At 42.0% G+C, this 23,918-nt stretch overlaps 1 protein-coding gene across 1 annotated transcript in view; it reads left to right on the top strand.

The window, feature by feature from the left end:
- drd2b (dopamine receptor D2b) overlaps positions 1–23,918 on the top strand; it is a gene marked incomplete at its 3' end in the record, with an annotated part of 147,150 nt that overhangs the window by 104,191 nt on the left and 19,041 nt on the right. The window contains exons 3-6 of the mRNA XM_082170101.1: positions 19,294–19,403; positions 20,007–20,143; positions 21,558–21,757; positions 23,371–23,457. Of these exons, the coding sequence (XP_082026227.1) occupies positions 19,294–19,403; positions 20,007–20,143; positions 21,558–21,757; positions 23,371–23,457 (534 nt within the window). The remainder of the gene's footprint in view (positions 1–19,293; positions 19,404–20,006; positions 20,144–21,557; positions 21,758–23,370; positions 23,458–23,918) is intronic.

A 23,918-nucleotide genomic window follows, 5' to 3' on the forward strand; every position in this document is an offset into this window, starting at 1 on the left:
TGCTGGTCATAAACTGACAAAGTGCGTGTCCGTGTGCGATACCTCGAGTTGTCATAGACGCGACGCGGTGCGGCGCTTCTCGTACGGTGTGCAACCCCCTTTAGATTATTGGCAGCATAAAAAAACTAAACGATGTGACAGCCATGGGCTGAACAATACAAGTTACTGGTAATATCCATCGAGCCTATGCACTAGTTGCCAGAAACACATCAACAAGAAAGAATGAAGGCTACCCTGTAAAACAACTGCAATCATGTGATACAAAAGGACTCTATATTCATCACTATCATCATAACCGCGATCCTCAACTACAAGTTCATTGGCGAATTCCTCCTCCTCGTCACTCTCCTCCACTTGTCCCTCTCCGGCCTCCGCTAACTCTGCCTGCCTTGCTTGCGCTAACAGCTCCCGCCCAGATGCGCAGGGCTCTCTTTGTGTGCGCAATCTGCTCCATAGAACTGGCTTAAACAGATGATCTGACGGGTTTTAGAAGATTAAATACAACCCGAAACTAAAAAACAGACCGGGCCTCTATTTGAGACCGGCCTTTATTTATCCAAACCTGTAGCCACACCAGGCGTGTAAAAGAGACAGGCGTCTATTTGGGACTTGGCTATTATTTGAAGTTTTACGGTAGGAAAAGGATCTACCGCCAGCAGTAGATTTTGATATTCTAGGTATTATCAACTGGCCAGAATTTTGAGATCGCAATAGACGTGAAGGACTATAATGTGTTAAGAGCTCGCTCAAGTACTGGGGAGCTAAACCATTTAGTGGTTTGTAAGTAATCAGCAATATTTTAAAATTTATACAATGTTTAATAGGGAGCCAATGCAGTGTTGACAGAACAGCGCTAATATGGTCATACTTCCTCGTTCTGGTAAGAACTCGAACTGCTGCGTTTTGGACCAGCTGTAATTTGTTTATTAAGCGTGCAGGGCAACCACCCATAAGAGCATTACAATATTTAGCCTTGTTGTCATGAACGCATTAACTAATTGTTCCGCATTTGTCAATGAGAGCATATGACGTAATTTAGATATATTTTTAAGATGGAAAAATTTGGTTTTACAGATACTAGACACGTGACTTTCAAATGCAAGATTGCTATCAAAGAGCACATCCAGGTTCCTAACCAACGACGAAGACTTGACAGAGCAGCCATCAAGTGTTAGATAGTATTCTAGGTTATTACGTGAGGACGTTTTTTGTCCAATAATTAGAATCTTAATTAATAATCAGAATTAAGTAGTAGGAAATTACTAGTCATCCAATTTTTTTTTATTTCAGCTATGCATTCCGTTAATTTTGTGAATTGGTAAGTTTTGTAAGGGCGAGAAGAAATATAGAGCTAAGTATCATCAGCATAACAGTGAAAACTAATTCCATGCTTCCTAATGATATCTCCCAAGGGTAGCATGTACAGAGTGAAAAGCAACTGTCCTAGTACTGAGCCTTGTGTTACGCCATACTGAACTTGTGTTCAATGAGACATCTCCTAACTGATAACGGTCAGATAAGTATGATTTAAACCATGCTAATGCAATTCCACTAATGCCAACATAATTTTCGAGTCTATTTAAAAGAATGTTGTGGTCAATAGTATAAAATGCAGCACTAAGATCGAGTAACACTAATAGCGAAATACAACCACGATCGGATGATAAGAGCAAATCATTTGTGACTCTGATGAGAGCTGTCTCAGTACTATGGTACGGTCTAAATCCTGACTGAAAATCCTCGTAGATATCATTTCTTTCTAAAAAGGAACATAGTTGTGAGGATACCGCCTTTTCTAGTATATCTGACAGAAAAGGTAGATTCGGCCTGTAATTGACTAATTCTGTACGATCAAGTTGTGTTTTTTTAACAAGCGGAAAAGTGTTTGGTACGTATCCTAATGACAAAGATGAATTAATGATATTAAGAAGAGGATCTATGACCTCTGGAAGCTTCTCTTTCAGTAGCTTAGTCGGTATAGGGTCTAACATACATGTTGTCGATTTAGATGATTTAACGAGTTTAGAGAATTCTTCCTCTCCTATAGCAATGAATGAATCGAATTTTTCCTTAGGGAGACTACAATGCACTCCCTGATGCGATACAGACGGTTGCATAGTTATAATTTTCTCCCTGATATTATCAATCTTATAAGTGAAGAAGTTCATAAAGTCATTACTGCTGTGCTGCTTGGAAACTTCTGGGCTTGAAGCTTTATTTTTCGTTAGTTTAGCCACTGTTTCAAATAAATACCTAGGGTTTTGTTTATTTTCTTCTAATAGGGTTGAAAAATAATGCAGCTCTCCTTCCATGAAATGCGAAATACCTCTAGTTTTGTTTTCTTCCAGTTGTGCTCCATTTTTCTGGCTGCTTTCTTAAGGGCCTGAGTGTGCCAGTTGTACCACGGCGTTGGACTATTTTCTTTAATCTTCTTTAAGTGCAACGGAGCAACTGTGTCTAAAGTCCTGGAAAAGAGAGAGTTAAAAGTTTCTGCCGCAATATCGAGTTCTTCTAAGCTATCTAGGATCTTGAGATGATGAAACTGATCAGGAAGATTATTAATAAAGCAATCTTTAGTGGCAGAAGTGATAGGTCTAACATATATGTAACACGGAGTCGGCTTTGCAACCTTGGCTAAATGAAGTTTACACGAGACTAGATAATGATCTGAGATGTCATCGTTCTGCTGCAGAATTTCAACGGCATCAACATTTATTCCATGTGATAATATTATATCTAGAGTATGATTACGACAATGAGAAGGTCCTGACACATGTTGTCTAACTCCAATAGAGTTAAGAATGTCTTTAAATGCCAATCCCAATGCTTCTTTTTCGTTATCTACATGTACAGTATATTAAAATCACAGACAATTAGGACTTTATCAGCAGACAGTACTTACTCTGATAGAAAGTCAGCAAATTCTTTGATAAAGTCTTTATGGTGCCCTGTATACAATAGCCAGCACAAATCTCAAACGTGATTTATCATTTACACTATATATTGTTACATTAAGCACCAACACTTCAAAAGAATTATATTTGAAACTAGACTTCTTAGTATTTTTTTTAATATTACAATAAATTACAGCAACACCTCCCCCTTTGCCTTTCAGACAAGGTTCATGTTTATAACTGTAATATTGTGGGGTGGACTCATTTAAAGTAATTAAATGTAATCGTTTGGTTTTAGCCAGGTTTCTGTCAAACACAGCAAATCTAGGTTATAGTCTGTAATCATATCTTTAAAGGAGTCATGACCTGTAATTTTCACTTTTCCACGAGAATCAATGTATGTTATGATTGCCTAACGATTATACACTGGCCGGGAAGCCGATATTTAAAAGTGAAGCGTTTGTTTACCCCTGGGTTCGTAAACCAGCCCACGTGCACGCGCACTCAAATACGAGATTTTAATTTCTGCCTCGACTTGACGTCAAGACGGGGCAGGATATACCATATATGGACACCGCAGACCTATGCTGCAGGAAGCCCGCCCTGCCCCTCTCCCCCTCATATCCAGTCGCGAAAGATGCAGAAACGCAGTGCACACGTGAGTTGCTCTGTTGTTGACTGCCAGAATCAACATGTAACTTAAATGTGTTTTCTCTCCCAAGAACGGACCAAGCTATCAGGGACCAGTGGATTAAATTCATTTTTAATGACGCGGTTCCTACAACCCTTCCCACTGGCTTAACGTTAGGTGTCTGTGCTAATCATTTTACGCCGGAATCGTTCACAAATTTGAATGTCTAAAAAAACACAACGTGAAACAAGGCAAAAACACCACATGATAGCAAACGTTGATCTCAATAACCACTGTAAGCTGATAAAAAAAAGTAGACTACATCTCCGTTAATGTAATCTACATTAAATAAAAGGTATAATGTATGTCTCAGTCAAAATGATTGTCTTTACCATTCAGAGACATCTTGATGTAGACGTCCTGATCTGAGCCCCAATTCATGTTTGAGACTATGTGCCATATTACTAGAGAGAAGAGCAGCACCATCGCAGGAGGGATGAATACCATCTCTTTTCAACAGGTCAGGTCTGCCCCAAAAACTTTTCCAATTGTCTATGAATTCTATATTATTTTGCGGACACCACTTAGACAGCCAGCCATTGAGTGAGGACAATCTACTAAGTATCTCATCACTTCTGCTAACAGCAAGGGGGCCAGAGCAAATTACAGTGCCTGACATCGTACTTGTGAGTTCACACACCTCTTTAACGTTAATTTTAGTGATCTCCGACTGGCGGAGTCGAACATCATTAGTGCCGACGTGAATAATAATCGTGGAAAATTTCCAATTAGCATTAGCCAGCACTTTTACATTTGCTTTGATGTCAGGCGCTCTGGCTCCCGGCAAACATGTGACTATGGTGGCTGGTGTCTCTATTTTCACGTTCCGTGTAATAGCATCGCCAATAACTCGGGCACATTCAACAGGATTCTCAGTGGGTGTTTCACTGAGTGGGGAGAACCTGTTTAATGTTGTTATCGGAACGGAAGAGCAGTGTTTTGTCCCGCGACTACAGTGCCTCACCGTCACCCAGTTGCCCTGCTGCACGGGCTCTACTACAGCCGGAACCGAACAATGTACAGAGTTCACTAAGCTAGTCGCATCCAAAGCAGTATCTAAAGCCCTTGAACTCTTACAATTAACCTTGATTAAAGTTTGGATGCATGTCTCTAGTTCTGAAATCTTCGCCGCCAGCCTGACTATCTCCCTGCATTCATCACATGTAAATCCTGTGCTGGCAGAGAAGGCTATGCTATACATGCTACATGAAGTGCAAGTGACAATAAGAGGAGAAGATGACATGACTCACCGTGTTTGTTGATTGATCCTACTCACCTAAGGTTTGATGAACTCGTAAAAGGCGCGCGAGAAAAAATAAAGAGCGTACGGATGGCACGCTAACAGGCTAGTGAATTACTAGCATGTTGTGCAAGCAATAACAATTTAGATTGAAGCTAGCGATGTCAGGTTAATGTGTGATGTTGAGTAAGCTATATTTAGCAGTATAAACAACAAGGAATGATAGTAAATAATGATTCAAAACAGAAAGATATACAAAGCTTATAGACGCAAGCCAACTCAGCAGCAGCAACAAGGCAGAGAGGAACTACGCACAATTATTTTTTGGGTTTTAAATAAGTCTATTCCAGGGGCCGGCAACCTTTTTGTCATGAAGTGCTATTTTTGAGTTTCAAGTTAATCACTCAGAAACTTAAAAAAAAAATCAAACAAACAAACCAAATATGTGTCCATTCATGAGATTTGCATGAAACAAGGCCAGACAATTAGTATAGAAATATGTAATGCACAATAGGATAGAAAAAAAAAATCACATAATTAATGTATTATACTATGCTTAGCGTTTTAAATATGAATACTTCAAATACAGTTAAGTACCTCTCTACTAATTCATACTAAGAGCTTAAGAGCTCCACTAAGAGCTTGTTGAATGCAACTGAATTGAAAGGTAGACTTTAAAGCATGCATTAGGAAATAAATTGTAAAACCAAAGCTAAATAACCACAGAATGTGTTTTTCTCTTATTTATGAACAATTCAAAAAGAGATCAGATTATACTGTGTAAGAAACTGAATGCAATCCATTTCATAATACATTATATAAAATGCAGTACTATTACAGGAAGTAAATTAAGCATATGCTAATGCCTTCAAATCATGTATAATACATTAATTTGTTCAAATCAATGGGCTTATGGCTGAGAAAATAGCCTTTTATTAAGGCATGAATATATCTCCCACCTCTCAAGAGCTGTTAGCTCTGTTACATTTCTGTGAGCTATCATTTAATCTTCTGCTTTGTAAAACTGCTAACTTGAATATTTTATAGAGATGGTGCTGTTTGTCATCACACTGATTTGTGTATGTCAATGCCTTCACAAGAGTATTGCTAAAGCGGGGTGTTAAATTCTCTCCATACACAAGGAGGCTTTAAATTAGAGGTTTTGTGGGAAAACAACTTTCATTTTTTTTTTTTTTATGAGTAATTTTATTTGAAAAGCTTTTTAGGTTCATGCACCACAACTGATTGGCAACTGTGGTCAGGTGACGTCACTGGCATGACTGCAGGGTATGTGAGGGCACTTAGAGAGAACATCATCAACTTAAATTTTCTGAAGGAAGACGTCCATGCATGCCGGAAGTATGGCAACACGACGCAGTGTCTCGTTTCCATTCTCAGGGAACCATGGTTAAAGTCTTAACCTTAGACATTCCCTTTCGAACTCTACGCTGCGTCATGAATCGAAACTATGGGAACGAAATCCGCACTATGCCATACTGACAGTGAGCTAAGCTGTAGCCAAAAGCATCGTCGTACATCGCAGAGATGACTAAAAAAACTAGATAGCCTGAGGTTACATCCACAGCTCAAATACCACCCGTTATCCCTGACCTATCACTGAATCTGGGGCTGAACAGCCTAGATAGCTGACAGACTCACACCGTCTGTTCAGTAGCGGTGAACTTTTGTTCCAAGCCTGAATCTGGAGCCAAGACTCGAATTTGGGTTGCTGTGTGCACAACTGCATTGTTTGCAGCACATAGTCCACAAAGCTATTCTGACTGATATCCGGACCCTTGGCCAGAGCAAGGCATTAAGCATCCTGTCCTCAGGACTGACAAGAAGTAGATTACTGCTTCACATTGCCATGCCTCCGAAGGAGAAAGCCAAGGAAGTGGGACGCTAAAGCAGTATTGCCCAGTCTTCCTGTACTGTCTAGCCTCTAGACATGTAAACACCTCTGTACTTCTAGTGCGGGAGGGAGAAGGGTGACCAATGATAATGTGGTATGAAATTGCGTTATTTGCCCATAATCTGCATTTATCACAACTTAACTGTTATAGAGGAAGCAGATCGCTACCACCTCGAAACTGCTGGCACTCGGACATAACAGACAGAAAGAAGTGCGGGCAGGGCCGGCTCTGTAAATCTGGGGGCCCTAAGCAGGATAATTTTGGGGCCCTGCCTTGCAGTGAATAATGGAGTATTGCCACCGCAAACCAGCAACTGTATACAATCTAACCCTTACACATTTCATCTGTACCTCTTTTAACATGATTGCCCACAATTATTTTACTGCTTATTAAAGTACACTCACTGAAACAGTAAAAGTAAAGATTACAGATTTGCCAAATTTCTACATCTACTTTATTACTGTCTGAATGCTTTGTAAATTTTAAAACAGCACTAACTGTTTTTTGTCCACTAGACAGCTTAAAACCTTTAGTATTAAAAATCTTCAATAAAGTTGTTGCATAGGCCTACTACAGGTGATGCTGGAGTCTCTATCTTTGAACTTCTTTTCCCTGTTCCATACTTTAAAAAGAGGGAGAAGTTGGACCAGTAATTTCTTTGCTTCCTTCTAAAGTGATTTAAACATATTCTTCTATATTGATCTATCAAAGAGATAAAAAATTCTGCAAAAGATTTTAGTTTGAGTTGGTATTTATTTTTTATATATTCCAACTACAAAAACACTACTTCAGCGAACAATCATTAGCCAAATGTGTATATAAAATGTTTAGTAATAAAATATATACATAAATCTAATAAAAGCTCTAGGTAACACTTTTTACATTTTACAGTCATTGTTGCACGTTACATGTAGTTCATTCAAAAATAATTCTACAGTAAAAACTGCTTAAAATGTGGATTTCGTTTGAGTAGGCTACCTCTACTTTAATGGGATAATTTCCACTTTAACGCACCCTCTGGTTGCCAAGAAACAGCGCCGCGAATTGTACAGAAAACGCAATAGGCCGCTATTTGTGCATTGTGTAATGTGCCAAGTTCAAAAATTTATACAAAAAGAATTCTACAGTAAAAACTGCTTAAAATTTGGATTTCGTTAGAGTAGTAGCTCTACTATAATGTGATTTTTTTTTCTCCTTTTTTCTGCACCCGTTGGATAGACTCGTTTAATTTTTGCGGTCAAATTTCCAAGTCCAGGGAAGACAACGATTTTACAGGTTGACTGTTAAAATGCGGCGACACCGGCGAGTACCATCTGTAGTTAGGGGGCCCCCTAGTGGCGGCGGGGCCCTAAGCAGCCGCTTAGTTCGCTTATAGGGAGAGCCGGCTCTGAGTGCGGGACACGAGCAGCTTAATTGCTCATCATTTCCTTCTTCTGCCCATAATCAAGGACTACACAAATTGCACCAAATAATAAGTCAAACAAAGAAAACTAAGAGTAAAATTTACAGACACTGTGGTGTGGCGGATAGCACTCAGGCCCCGTAACAACACCACATTCAGCAAGGTGGATAAACAGTGCCTGAGTGGCACCAGAGTAATGGGACAATGGATACAGTAAAAGTCATAAACACTTTACAATAAAATGACAAACAATGATAGAGCAAAACGTGTGACAAACCAAACCTGAAAGTACAGGTTCAAGGTGAGAAAATGCACTACTGGAACAAAACAGCCTGCCACACTACAATGTGGTTGCAAAAAGAAAATAAATTGGTAATAAAGAAAAAGCTGCAATAAATCAAAACCAAATTAATAAAAATAGAAACACAATTTGACTAGCACTGTTAGCAAAATAAAAAGAAAAGATGCAGCGCAAAGCACAAACAAAAAGAAAAACAAAACTATACTTGGGAGCAAATCAACAAACTAATACCAAACGTACCTGAGAGCAAACTCCGCCAGAATCTTATCACAACGCCAATGTCACCAGCTCCATTCTAATTAAACTATAAATAGAGCATATTAGCCTCGAACTGTTCACATCATTACTACGTCAGCAGAGTCTCAACATACGTACCTGAATAGGAATTGGAACAGAACGGGAATGAAACGCAGAATCACCCAGGACACGTACACGCTTGCCAAAATCCTTAAATAGTATGGCCGCTTCCACCTTATTGGTTTGCCAAAACCATAATCACTTATCCTGCCACATCTGTATTCAGATAAATCCAGAAATGGGGCTTTCCCAGGAAGTTTGTGAAATTTCATGAGAAGCCCGTTTTTTTCCAATAGTATCTGGCTGCAGACCCGCAGCACCACCACTTTCAGAACCACAGTGCCAGAACCCCAGCCACAGAACCGGAAGTGAGGGGCGGAGCTTACATTCTAAACCGAGTAGCACCACCTTAGGTTTTTGAGCGTAATTTGCTTTTATTACACACGAAACATCATACTTTATATGTATGTTATAATGATACATTAAGGTACAGAACAATAAGCATTTTAAAACAATGATCTTGTATAATATAATTGTATATAGTTATCCGTTTCATTGTATTATGAGAGTTACTTCCTGATCATGATGTTGAAAAATAATGCTTGAAACTTATGGGCATTTTATATGAAATATACTTTATTCACAAGACTCAAAATAAACATTTACTCCAAAGCCAAGAACATGTGCAGCATGCATTATTCTCAGAGATGTATAAAGTACTAGAGACCCAGACTTGAGTAAAAGTACAAGTGCTCTATTAAAAAAGTGACTTGAGTAGAAGTTGAAGTGTTCTTTAAGCACAACACTTAAGTAGAAGTACTAAAGTATTCAAAAATGTTTGTACTTAAGTATTGCAAGTAGTTTATTTAAAAATGTACTACTCAAGTACTGAAAGTAAAAGTACAAGTATTGTGTTATGAAGTTATTAAAGAAAACAGTCAAAAGTTTGAACATCATATTGTTTATATTATTTCAAATGTTTAGGACACTCACAATTAATTTGGCTGAAGCAACAGTACAAGGACAGGAATGTACAATAACACCTTAAAACACTGAGCTTAACTCTTTGTAAACAAAAAACAGATACAATATGTCTCTTCCCCCTTTAAAGCATCCATCTCCTCTTCCCTGCTTGTGCCTTTTTTCTCCACAGCTTATTGGGTATTTATCAGCATGTAACAGTGATCTCTGGAAGCTTTGTTTATGTCAGGGAGTTCCTGGAATGGCTCTTCTTCATGATCTTCGCTCATAATGATTACATCAGTCCATTTTGGTTATAATTTCAATAAATATTATTCCTCTCTATAGAAATCTGACGTAAACCTATGAAATCTATCAATATTTGTCAAAATCTGCAAATTTTTTAGGTAAAAGCCCTGAGGGACGTTGTTTTGTCAAGCGCTGTCATGACGACAGCACAGGAGTTTTTTTTTTTTTTTTTTTTTTTGAATGGGAGCGGCTGACGCTTATAATTCATATTAAAGGTATCGACTATTTTTTCTATTACATAACTCATGACACAAATTAAGACATAACTGTTCCTATAAGTTTCTCGGAATAAAATAGTGCTCAAATACTGAAACGTGAGTCTTATATCATTTTAATGATGTATAGTTTGTCAAGGTAATAACATTACATCTAATAGTAACTTTAAACTATTTAAACAAAAAACGATTCAGTTCGTCGGCGTCCTCATGACGGCTAACAGTTACGCACTTCATTCTATATTCATGAATTGTCTTTCACTCCGACAAATCAAAACATGGACTCTGTTCTCCTTCCTCACCCTCACCGCCACGATCACTCGAAGTTGAAGGTGGTGTTTCTGGTTCTTCCATCTCGAAACAAATTAAAGCTCAAATGTTCTCAATGAAGGCAGGCAGCAGAGCGAAAGGCAGAACGGGAGCGCGCGCGGTCTTCTTGATCGCTGGGCCAGCTTCATCAAACCTGGTGACAGAGCCATCTACCGCTCTGGCAGTGATTATGTGGGTTTGGAATGATTCGAAAAAAAAATGTTGTAACGAGTAACGATGCAGCACATAAAAAATGTATCGGAGTAAAAGTATTAAACTCATCGAAAATATGTACTGAAGTAAAAGTGGAAGTAGGAGAAAAAAATAATACTCTAGTAAAGTACAGATACAGCATTTTAGTACTTAAGTACAGTAGTGAAGTAATTCTACTTCGTTACTATACATCTCTGATTATTCTACATGTAAACTAAAACATTTCAATAAAAATCTAAAAAAGAGAGAGAGAAAAAAAGTCATTTTAAAAGAAACAATAAAAATGTATACAACAAATAATTAAATTGAAATGTATCAATTGAACAATTCACTGCTAGGCCCATTTTGTCATGACATTCCTGCATAAATTCAAATTTACAAAATTAACAATTCACTCCTAGGCCCATTTTATCATGACAATCCTGCATAAATTAAACTTAAAATGTATCAAATGAAGAATTCACTCTTAGGCCCATTTTGTCCTTACATTCCTGTAAAAATAATTCCATGTCATCCCTGAACACAAATTGAAATACGAAGGGCTCTCTGGAAGCTTCTGATTGTTCCAGGAGATTGTTGAGGGCCTTTTCCTTGTCTTCTTCATCCATTCTAATGAAACGAGGCTCTTCCACTGGACCCCTGAGCATATATATATATATACTCAGATATGCGTGTGTTTATATTTGAGACATGCCTCTCTGTTGCTAAGCGTAGCTTGTTCTTCACTTGGAAGGGACTCTTGTAGGGTTTCTGCACTGGAATATACATATCTTGGTTAATTTAAAATTGATCAGAAGAGGGTTCAAATGTAATGGTGGGCTGGAGTAAATGTCCAGTATCTACCTTTCAGAGAAAACCGTACTCGGTTACTAACGTAACCTCGGTTCTCTCTAGAAGAGGGAACGAGTACTGCGTAAGATATCTTACGCTAGGGGAAAATCCTTTTTCCGCGAGATATTGAAGCCAAAAATTATCCTTAATTTTGTAATAATGCAAAACGCATTGCGGCAGCATGCAGACATAGGCGAGGCAGCTCGCGCGCCTATTGGCTGCTCTGCGGCAACTGCAGCAGCCTATCGAGCGAGGCCTGGCGTGACGCCAGACCCAATCAGGGCACTTCGCGCCCGCTGCGTCACGTCCCGCCGAAATGGGCGTGGTCTAGGCCTATAAATACCGCTCGCAGGCAGCTATTATCTGGTTTTTCATCATCGAAGCAACCAGAGCGTGTGCATGCACGGCAAGATACGCAGTACTCGTTCCCTCTTCTAGAGAGAACCGAGGTTACGTTAGTAACCGAGTACGTTCTCTTACGAGAGGTCTCTCGTACTGCGTAAGATATCTTACGCTAGGGGACCCAATGCAAAACGCCGTGCATGCTGAGATCTGACACCAAAGACCCAAGGGCGAAAGCCCGGGGTACATATAGTGCACAATCACTCAGGGAACTCACAGGGAGTCCGGGAAGAGGGAGGGGCGAAGCCGCACTCTTCCACATATGGCAGCGTCGCTGAGACGCGAATTTCATACAGACAGGGCGGGGTACGGCCTGAACTGATGGGGGAATGTGGGTCTTACACAGTCTGCCCAGGCACATCTCGTGCTGCTACTTTTTACTGTCGAACATTGAGCTGTGCTCAGTAGACGCAGCATTCTGAGCTGATAGCATCAGGTCAGATAATACTGGTAAACTTAGACCGACAGCAGCCTGGCCTGCAGGGCGGGAACCTCTAGGTTATAAAACCTTATAAATGTAGACAGGGAGGCCCAGCCTGCCGCCATACAAATATCTTGCAAGGCAATCCCACTTGACCAGGCCCACGAAGAGGCCATGCCTCTCGTGGAGTGCGCTCTGACACCCAACGGGCACTGCATGCCCTTGGAGGCGTATGCCAGCGCTATAGCATCAACTGTCCATCTGGATAGGCTCTGTTTCGACGCGGCTAGTCCCTTAGAACGCCCGCTAAATGAAACAAAGAGCTGCTCAGTCTGTCTGAAAACAGACGAGCGAGACACATAAGCTCGTAATGCCCTGACTGGGCAAAGGAGGCTCGCGTCTCTTTCCTCATCAGGGACCGGTAGGGCTGACAGGGAGATAACCTGCGCCCTAAACGGTGTGTTGAGGGATTTTGGAACATAACCGTGCTTAGGTTTGAGTATAACTTTTGAGTCATTAGGCCCAAACTCCATGCACGCCGCGCTCACAGAGAGCGCGTGTAGATCCCCTATGCGCTTCACTGAAGCGAGAGTCAGCAAAAACACTGTCTTGAAAGACAGGTGTTTCAAATCAATTGACTGTAAAGGCTCAAATGGCGCACCTTTCATGGCTTCCAGAACCGTAGAAAGGTCCCATACGGGGACTGAGGGAGGTCTGGGAGGATTCAGTCTCTTAGCCCCTCTAAGGAAGCGGATGACTAAATCGTTCCTTCCTATTGACTGACCAAGCGTTGTTCCTGAGAACGCTGCTATAGCCGCCACATAAACTTTGAGCGTGGAGGGGGCCCTGCCCTCATCCAACAGCTCTTGTAGGAAGGAAAACACCTCCGTCACACCACAGTCTGTGGGTGACACACCACGGGCTGTGCACCAGCCCGAAAACACTGACCATTTCGAGGAGTAGAGCCGTCTCGTAGACGGAGCTCTAGCCTGCGTGATCGTGTTTAATACTCCTTTAGGGAGTCCAACATGTACCCGTTGATGGCCCAGACATGAAGGGACCATAGTTCCGGGTAAGGATGCCAGATCGAGCCGTGGGCCTGTGAGAGGAGGTCTCTCCTCACTGGTACTGGCCACGGGGCAGTACTTGCTAACTGCATCACGACTGGGAACCAAGGTTGTTTTTTCCAGAACGGTGCCACCAGCAATACTGAGCATCCTTCTTCCCTGATCCGTTCTATCACCTGAGGCAGGAGAGAGACGGGGGGAAAAGCATAGAGCGGGCGGCGGGGCCACACATGGGCCAGCGCGTTCCTGCTCTTGGAGAAAAATTCCGGACAGTGAGCGTTTTCTTGAGACGCAAACAGGTCTACTTCCGCTCTGCCGAATTTCTTCCACAGCAGTTGGACTGTCTGTGGGTCATTTCGAGGCAGTTTATGTGCAGGAGCTTTTCCCGTTCCGACCACTGGCCGAAGAACGGTCTGCCCTCGAGCAGCGCTCCCCATCCCGAGGTGGACGCGTCCGTGGACACCACTTTCACCCTCGAGGAGGTCCCCAGGCTTACACCTGATTGGTACCAGTCGTTCGCTCTCCAAGGTTTCAGAGCTGTGACGCACTTCTGATTGACCCTGAGGCGAAGCGAACTGGATGCCCACGCTCTGCGTGGGACTCGCGCTTTCAGCCAAAACTGCAGCGGGCGCATGCGGAGCAGGCCCAGCTGGAGCACTGATGATGCTGAGGCCATGAGACCTAGCATCTTCTGAAATTTCTTGAGCGGGACAGACGCGCCGCAGCGAAACGAGTTCGTTGTGCGTTGAATGTCTACCGCGCGCTGTGGTGATAGTCGCGCTATCATGGACAGCGAGTCCAATTCTGTGCCCAGGAAAGATATCTTCTGACTGGGTGACAGAGAGCTCTTCGCCCAATTGACACTGAGACCCAAATCCTCGAGGTGATCGAGTAAAATGGTCGTGTGTTCTATGAGCACTGCGCGAGATTGCGCTAGAATCAGCCAATCGTCCAAATAGTTCAGTACTTGCATGCCTCTCATTCTGAGGGGTGCGAGCGCCGCATCCATGCACTTCGTAAATGTACGGGGTGCCAGGGACAAACCGAACGGCAGGACTGTGTACTGATATGCCTGGCCCTTGAAGGCGAATCTCAAATATCGCCTGTGACGTGACGCTATCTGTATTTGAAAAATACGCGTCTTTCAGATCTATTGACACAAACCAATCTCCTTGGCGAATCTGCACAAGGATTTGTCTGGTCGTGAGCATCCTGAACTGTCGCTTCACAAGCACTTTGTTCAGTTGCCTTAGATCTAGTATGGGTCTGAGACCCCCGTCTTTTTTCAGTACCAGGAAGTATCTGCTGTATAGCCCTTCTTCGCTCTGAACTTGAGAGAGAGGCTCTATGGCCCCTTTGCTCAATAGTTTCGCCACTTCGGCTCGAAGTAAATGTGCTACTTCTGTTTTTACCGTGGTCTCGACGCGCGCCACATAGCGGAGAGGGCGTCGGCGAAACTGTAGCGAATAGCCTCTTTTTATAATGTTCAGCACCCACTTCGAAACCCCGGGCAGCTTTGCCCATGCGTCCGCATGAATAGCTAGGGGTTGAATACGAAGCGCGCTCCGCTCGCTCAGCGATGGAGAGGCTTCGGCGTGCTGTAACACAAGCGTCGCGCTCGTGACATTTGAGGCATGGGGCGCGCTGATAACAGCGGGCAGATTGCCCGCGCTCGGCTCCTCTGCGGTGGTCAACCGCGAGGGGGAGGGCTGGGCGGTTCCCGTAGGAACTGTCATGTCTATGTGTGGATGTGGGCGCGGGACCGCGGGCACATTTATCACACTGAAAGCATCGTTCGCTTGAGCGAAGCGAATGCACGTTGGTTTCGTTTTTACAGAAACCGTGAGACATGCATAACGTGGTGTTAGTGGGCACATTCACCATGTTTGAAGCGCAATCGATCTGAGTCGATTCATGTGCGCGAGCCCTGTGTGACGGGCTGTGCTTGTGTGTAGAGATGGGCACTGGGCAGTGGGCATTCTTTCTACACATAAAGCACCATCGGCCGTGGCCGGGACACCAGAAAAATTCACACTTATGGGATTTATCTGGGCAGCCGTAAAAACGGCGTCTGTGTGCAGGCAAGCGTGCTGCGTCGCCGACTTGTTTACTGCAGGATACACTGGAACAGTCACATTTACTGGAACTGAACGAGCGAGAAGTTGCCATAGAAACAGAGAGCGTCAATTACAACAGGCTTGTTCACTGCAATATTGACATTTCCAGTCGCCTGAATTCCAGAGGGGAATGGGAAATGTATAGGAAAAAGGAGGCTGGTCCGTCCGCAGCGGGACCAGAAAAACTCCCTTTTTTTCCTTACGCCAGTGACGCACGGAACACCATAGAAACGGTGTTTGGGTGCAGGCGAGCGGGTTGTACAACGCGCTCGTTGGCTGCAAAATACACATCTGCAGTCGCCTTTTCAGGGAACTGACAGAGCGAGCATTGACGGCATAATTTTATCTGCCGGTAGACCCGGGGATCGAACGCGGGTCTCTCGCGTGCAAAAACCTGAGAGTCTGCCACTGGGCCACAGGGGGAGACACATTGTAACTCAGTTAGCGCGAGTATTATAAGAGAGCGTCAATGTGCTGGCGTTTGGTTGCAGGCATGCGTGTATTACAACAGGCTTGCTCACTGCAATACTGACATTTCCAGTCGCCCGAACTTCAGAGGGGAATGAGAAATGTACGAGAAAGAGGAGGTCGGTCCGTCCGCGGGGGGACCAGAAACGCTCTTTTCTCCTTTCGCCAGTGACGCACGGAAACCATAGAAACGGTGTTTGGGTGCAGGCGAGCGGGTTGTGCAACGCGCTCGTTGGCTGCAAAATGCACATCTGCAGTCGCTTTTCAGGGAACTGACAGAGCGAAGCATTGGCGGCATAATTTTAACTGCCGCTAGACCGGGATTCGAACTCCGGTCTCTCGTGAGGAAAATCAATGATTCCGCCACTGAGCCACAGGGGGGAACACAAAGGCTTTCGGATGCACGAGCATATAAGAGCGTCACATGTTTTCTTCGGCGTTTGCTTGCAGGCGCGCTTGTATTAAAACAGGCTCGCCTGCTGCAATATTGATATTTCCAGTCGCATGATCAGGGAACTGGGAAATGTATGAGAAATTGAAGGTCAGTCCATCCTCGGAGGGACTAAAAACACACCTTTCTCCTTTCGCCGGTGAGTGACGCATGAATGGGGCGCAGAGGCAGGGTAGCTTTCTTATAACGTAAAGAAAAACTAACCCCGACCGTCCGCTTCCAGCCTCCCTTGTGAGCGGCGCAGTTTGCACGGCTTGAACAGAGGGAGAGAGAAAGCTAGCCCCGTGACCGCCCGCTCCTGACATCCTCTGTGAGCGGCGCGGTGTGCGCGGCTCGAACAGAGGGAGAACAGGTATCGTCCCCCAAGCAGGCAAGGCAAGCGGGCGAACCGGCAAGCTTTGCGGGTTGGGGGGGGGGGGGGCGGAGGAGCAGTCTCGGAGAAGGATGCCAGGTGAGTCCTCAGAGTCACCATAGGCAGTAACTAGCTCGCAGTGAGGGCAGTCGCCGTCAGCGAGCGCGAGAGCTGCGTGATCAGGAAAAGGGCCGTCTTGAAAAAGACGCCCAGCTCTTTTAGTGCAATGGGAGTGTGTGTCGCGGCGGCGAGCACACACACATACATAAACACAGTAGCAGAGAAAGGATATAACGCCGGATAGCGCAGCAGGAAGGCAAGGAAGGCGGCGCGGCCAGCGACTTCAGTGACTCGTCCCGCTGAAGGTGCTCTCTTTCAGACGGCGCGGCTTCTTATCCAGCTCCAGCGATGCGTGTGCTTCGCTTGAAGGATGAAAAATCAGATAATAGCTGCCTGCGAGCGGTATTTATAGGCCTAGACCACGCCCATTTCGGCGGGACGTGACGCAGCGGGCGCGAAGTGCCCTGATTGGGTCTGGCGTCACGCCAGGCCTCGCTCGATAGCCTGCTGCAGTTGCCGCAGAGCAGCCAATAGGCGCGCGAGCTGCCTCGCCTATGTCTGCATGCTGCCGCAACGCGTTTTGCATTATTACAAAATTAAGGATAATTTTTGGCTTCAATATCTCGCGGAAAAAGGATTTTCCCCTAGCGTAAGATATCTTACGCAGTACGAGAGACCTCTCGTAAGAGAACCCAAAGTTCTCCAGTAGAATAAGAGCCCACCATCTCTGTATGTTTGGAAAGTCACTCTGGAAGACAAAAATTGAAAAATCTTGATATATCCACTGCTACAACATCATAAAGGTCAATTACTTGAACTGGTAATTACTTACAGATGTAAAATCAAATGGTGCTCCCAAGACAAGATGTAGAGCATACTGGAAAACAGGAGAAGCATGAGGTTATTAAGGGTTTGACACTTTAGCAGTCCCAACTTTAGCAGACTTCTTTATAACCAACCTTGTTTTTCAGTAGCACATGTGCCAGGTGCAATTTGGGCTGTCATCTTACTGCAACAAAAATACACAAATAATAAAAACTGATTTGTTAATAAGCAAAGTTACATTGTGTGGCAGATACAGTTTGAAGCTCTGAATCCATGCAAAAACACAGCAGTCAACAGCTATTTGGGTCTTTCACTGTCACAACATGCAAAATCAGAACATCATGCAAGTAACCATTAAGCAAGTTTATTAAACTCTTGACAAACTCACCGTACTCTCCGCCATGCTTGTCTCGTTGTCAATAACTCCGCCCCTCACTTCCGGTTCTGTGGTCGGGGTTCTGGCGCTGGGGTTCTGAAACTGGTGGTGCTGTGGGTCTGCAGCTGGAAATGTCTTGTTTTTCCCCTTCATATTTAATAAATATGCCTGGTAAAAACTCTAATATTAAATTATAAAATGTATTGAAATATCTTCTAATTAAACCAAATAATACTAAATATAAAAAATAAATAAAGGGTCCTTTATATATATATATATATATCCAGAGGAATTTTGTGTACATAATTATGTCAGGACAATCATCCACAACGTCACTCTATATAAAGACTCTATACAAAATAGCTGATTAGAGACCATGGAAGTTTTCAGTGGTTAAACATTTCTAAAACAACTTTTACTATGCATACAAATGCAAATCTAAACAAATTTTAAAGAATAGGCCTATAATGCTTGCTGTCTCAGAGAGAGAGTGCAAATGGCAAAGTCATTTGATATGCGATAGCGCTGCATCCTTATTTCATTCATAAAGTTTACACTCATTCGTGTATCATATCGTATAAGATTTAAGACATTTAAATAGACATATATCAAATAGTAGAAAATATGTATGATGTAGTAGTTTAGTAGATATTACTCTTATCCAAGCGTATCCTCAGTGCGTATCTCTGATTTCTGAGATACACACTGAGACGGCAACAGTGAGACAGCAAATCAACTATTTGATTTGCAATCACGCGTTGCTCATTTCATTCATAAAGTTAACACTCTTTCATATGTTTATGTATAATATCATGTTATGCTATACCCTAGCTCACCTGTTATTCGGTAGAAGCCATTATTCTCTTACGAATAAGGTATTCGGATATGGGCACATCCCTAATAATATTTCACAATAGTATTGTTGACTGTATTTTTTAACAAATAAATGCAGCCTTTTTTTTTTACTTTTCATCAGTGTACTATGCAGCATGTGTACCACTAGGCCTATACTTTTTTTTTAGAACAACATTTGTATTCAGGTTCTCCCAGTGAATTCTATATTCTTCATTATTCATTTATTTATCTGACATCTGATTATTGTTGTTGTTGTCCTCAGTAAATAATTGAACTTGTCTTTTCAAAACGTATTGTCTGTATGTGCATGTGTCTGTGTTGCAGGTGGTGGGGGAGTGGCGTTTCAGTAAGATCCATTGTGACATTTTCGTCACATTGGACGTCATGATGTGCACGGCGAGCATTCTTAATCTTTGTGCTATTAGTATTGACAGGTAGGTTCTTCTATCAGTTAAGGAAAAGTATAATGATTCTTTTAAATGACAAGAATACCATAGATCAATCACATATCTTCCAGTGGGCAGTGGGATGGGGGGTTGTTGGGGTTGTTGTATGGAATTGACATGAATTGAGTAATTCATCAAATGATGATCATTTGATAAAAATAACATTATAAACAGGCACTTTTTCAATCTTGGAGCAATTATGCAAAATAAAGTATGTCAGATTACAGTAGTTTGCTGCAAAGATCAGGGAATTCTGCCATGCAAATTACATTGAGTGCTAAATTCGTTGCTAAAACAATGCAGACATAGCTATTAAACAATACTTTCAGTGAGCATAATGCATGCTTGGTAAACTCAAGCATTTTGTTAGAGTAGGAAGACCCCTGAAGCTTTGGAAATGGTGATGAGGTTTAGGTTTATTACAGTCACAAAAGGAAGAGAGATGATGGCACAATAATGGCAGCTGGTAGCAGAGGCAGCTTGTCAGGTGTGACCAACATTGTTATTTACTCTGTTTGTCTGCTTAAATTCGAAATCACCCTATCCCACCAACCCCCTTTTCATCTCCTTCCCTCTGGGCTTCTCATGCAGGTACACGGCTGTTGCCATGCCGATGTTGTACAACACACGCTACAGCTCCAAGAGACGTGTCACTGTAATGATCTCAGTGGTTTGGGTGCTTTCGTTCGCTATTTCTTGCCCCCTGCTGTTTGGATTAAATAACACAGGTAAACGACAGGTTTGTATATAATGACCAGTGCCTAATTTGTAAATTAATAATTGCCGAATCAAAAACAGCAATGAAATGGCGCTGTGAACTTACAATGTGGAACATACAATGGCGTCACTAAACGGTGACACTTCATAGGTTTCTGCATTTCTGATTTACTGTGCTCAAAAATATATATGCTGAGGGCCAATAGCAAAACATAACCTCCAAATACATCTGCATAAACATGCGCTCGCTTTGTCTCTCACATGCACATGCAGCATTAACTCAACAGATTTGGGGTGCGTTTCCCAAACAACGATGTAACTCGCTGCTTAACTACCATAGTACGATGCATTGTTGAAGAAATCAACTAACTAGTCACGACTGTTTCCCGAAACCGTATTGTCGCAAAGTGGTTCAACCACGTTGTTTTATGACGTCACACACGTGGTGGAGTAATAACTTATTTTAATGAATCTGTTTGAGATCGAATTAATGCTAGATGTTTTGCTATAAATTACAGACATGGCATCTGAGGACTATTTCAAATTTTTCTCAGTTATTTTGCTTTATGTCCAGATTCAATCATAGGCTTGTTCTTACATAGTAGAGCACGTTCGCACATGCGCACTCTTCAAAAACAGTGCTTTAAATCTCCTGACAAACTAAAAGACGTAAATTACATTTGTATGTATTCTAAATAAAATACACAGGTTGTACTGAATGTCAGCTTGCTTATTTTGCTCAAGATAAGGATTAAGTCCACATGTCATGCAAACTAGAAACTATGCTTCTAACCAAAGGTCGAGAGCTATCGTTCCAACTACACAACTTTGCGATGCTGTTTGCGAATGTTCATTAGAACGATGGTTTCAGGAAACACTGAGTCGTTGAACTATGCTGATAATGACGGAACTTGCGGACATAGTTGGCAAACAATGCTTTTGGGAAACGCACCCCAGCATGCTCAGTGCCCAAATCCCACCCTCAAAAGTTCATAAACAAAGTTCCTAGTTCCTAGGGAAAGTTCCTGCGGTGGAAACACGGCAAACATTAAAAACTGTTAACATGTTGCTTAATATTTTGGAAGAAACTGTGACATTTTTTTTTCAGGATTCTTTGATTAAAAGAAAGCATTGATTTGAAATAAGAATCTTTTGTAAAATTAGAAAGTTATTTACTGTAGCTTTTTAATGCATCCTATGTATGTATACTTACATATACTAGAACAACATTTTGTATTCAGTTTTGAGCTCACTCAACATGTTGTCATATTGTTATACATTTCCCAGTATGTTTCTAATCTATTTATAATCTGGAGCTAATTAGCATTTTCCCATACAGGCATTTGCCAGTGCCTCACTGAACTAATTAGTTTTGCAACCATAATTAATTGTGTAACCATATTTTACTCACTCTCTCTCTCTTAGCTACACGGGATGGTGCCGTTTGTGAAATCGCCAACCCCGCTTTTGTTGTCTACTCCTCCATCATGTCATTCTACGTGCCCTTCATCATCACCCTCCTCGTCTACGTGCAGATCTATGTGGTTCTTCGCAAGCGCCGGAAACGGGTCAACACTAAACGGAGCTGCCAGAAGACAGATGTTGATGCTCAGCCCTCTCTCAAGGTGATGTGCACTATGTGAGACAGTAGCCTCAGGGAAAATACCCAGCACTCCCCACAGGACAAGACATGGTGTCAGTGTCATTTTACAAAAGGACTTGGCCTTTTTCTAGAAAATATGGGGAGCATCTGTCAGTGTTAATTAGAATCTCTGGGGTAATAACAGGACCTGCAGAACACTACTGGAGATACAGTAACCCCAAAACCTTTACTCGCTCCTGGAATCAGTGTTATGTAACAGTATTCTGTTCAGTTTTAGGTTTAATTTAATGCTTGATTTTGGCTAATGGCAGATATATATCTTAATACGGATGCAAATGAAAATGAACAGTTTTATCTTTAGGCTACATCTATATAAATCCGGATACATTCGGAAATGGTGTTTTTTATTTCAAAATGCAAATATTTCAATTCAAAATCTCTGTCCACACTTGCATTTTTAAGCATTTGTCATCCGTTTCTCATCCACACTGAAATGTCAGAAACTTTCAATCATTGTGTATGCGTAAAACTTTATAAAAACTGACTGAGATGATACAAATTTCTCACTCTATTCTTTCTGGAACAATCATTTTATGAGCTAAATATCCAGCATCCCACCACTTACTGGTACGTCCAGGGCATACTCAATTGCCATTCCATGTGTGGTCTAAAACACAATTACCATCATATTTGTTGTAGGACAGCAATTGTCTGTAATCTTTCCAGGAATGTAATATGAAAATTGTACAAAGTAACATTTATCTTTAGCAAAACTGTGAACATGAATAGCACATAGCAGGGACATAACGGTATAAACAGATATCAATTGGTACAATATGGGCCACATGACTAAACGTGTCATCATTTTCGAATTCCTCCATTTCCAGACCACAAAGTGAAAATGCGTTTACAAATGTATGTGTCTTCAAAAAGCTCAATTTTCACAGGACAAAAACAGAAGGCCAAAACGTAGAGAAAATATTGCTTTATCAAATGTGTCCAAATAAGTCCAGATAATATCCAGTCCAGATAGACTAATTTCAGTATCTCCACTGTGTATTTAGTTATGGGGGCATTGCCTTAGCCTGATGTTGAATATGCATTACCCACTGGACGCTGTGAGAGTAAAGCCATTAAAGCAAATGAAACTATCACCATGCCAACAATTAGAAGACATTTGTTCCTGAGCTGTAAGGTTTTTAAACAATTCCCCATGCAATCTGTGTCAGAGCAGATTACGTATATTATAGGCTATACTGGCTTCATTCATATTTTATTTTTATCACAATACTGAATTATTTCAATTATTTCTTTCTTCTGACCTTTGCGCTCTTTCATCATCGATTTCCTGCACCTACTGTTTTCTTATTGGCCACTTTGGATCAATGGGTTCAAGCCATCTAGTTTTAAAGAGTCCCAATGACTTTCTTTGGTACTTACAAATTACTGAAGCAATCACTTTTTCATTCCACTTTTAGCGCAAGGAAGGCTCTTTTGTGTTCAGTGGATATATTTGCATTGTGTGTCATCAGGAGGCACCAAATATACCTCTGAATGATTTTCAAGGCTCCATGCTGTCTTTGAAATTTAATGTCGACCACATGCTGAATTCAATTCTTATTACCTCTGCCACAGGAAAAGTGCACTCATCCTGAAGATGTGAAACTGTGCACAGTTATCATTAAGACCAACGGGGGTTTACCTGCCAAAAACAAGAAAGCAGTAAGTGTATTTTACTTATAAATCAACTCAAAATGTTATGTAAAATATTTGTAGATTAATGTATGCAGCTGCCTATACATTTTTGCCCCATTTGCCCCATTATGGGAGAGAGTGCTGTTATAAAAAAAAAAAATCTGTACTGAAAAATTAGCTGGTTTTGGAAGTCTAATAGTTTTGTAGTTTTGGTGGTATTCATTAAAATATTTAGGTTGATTCTAGCCTGGGTTTCCACATGCTGCCTTGCTCGCAGCGCGATTTTATTCACGCTGCTAGGCAGCCTGGACACCATGGACCAGATTTTCCCCTGAAAAAGGGAACCAATCACAGAACGGGGAGGGAGCAGCAAGACGATAACGACACTGAAGCAGTTTGTTTATATCTATGGATCCAACATGGCATCAGACTCGACGTTACCTTCTACCCTCATGTTTATCTTGCACAAATGGTAATATTCGCTAAAC

The sequence above is a fragment of the Leuciscus leuciscus genome (assembly GCF_965113295.1).
Source record: "Leuciscus leuciscus genome assembly, chromosome: 5".
Classification (NCBI taxonomy): domain Eukaryota; kingdom Metazoa; phylum Chordata; class Actinopteri; order Cypriniformes; family Leuciscidae; genus Leuciscus; species Leuciscus leuciscus.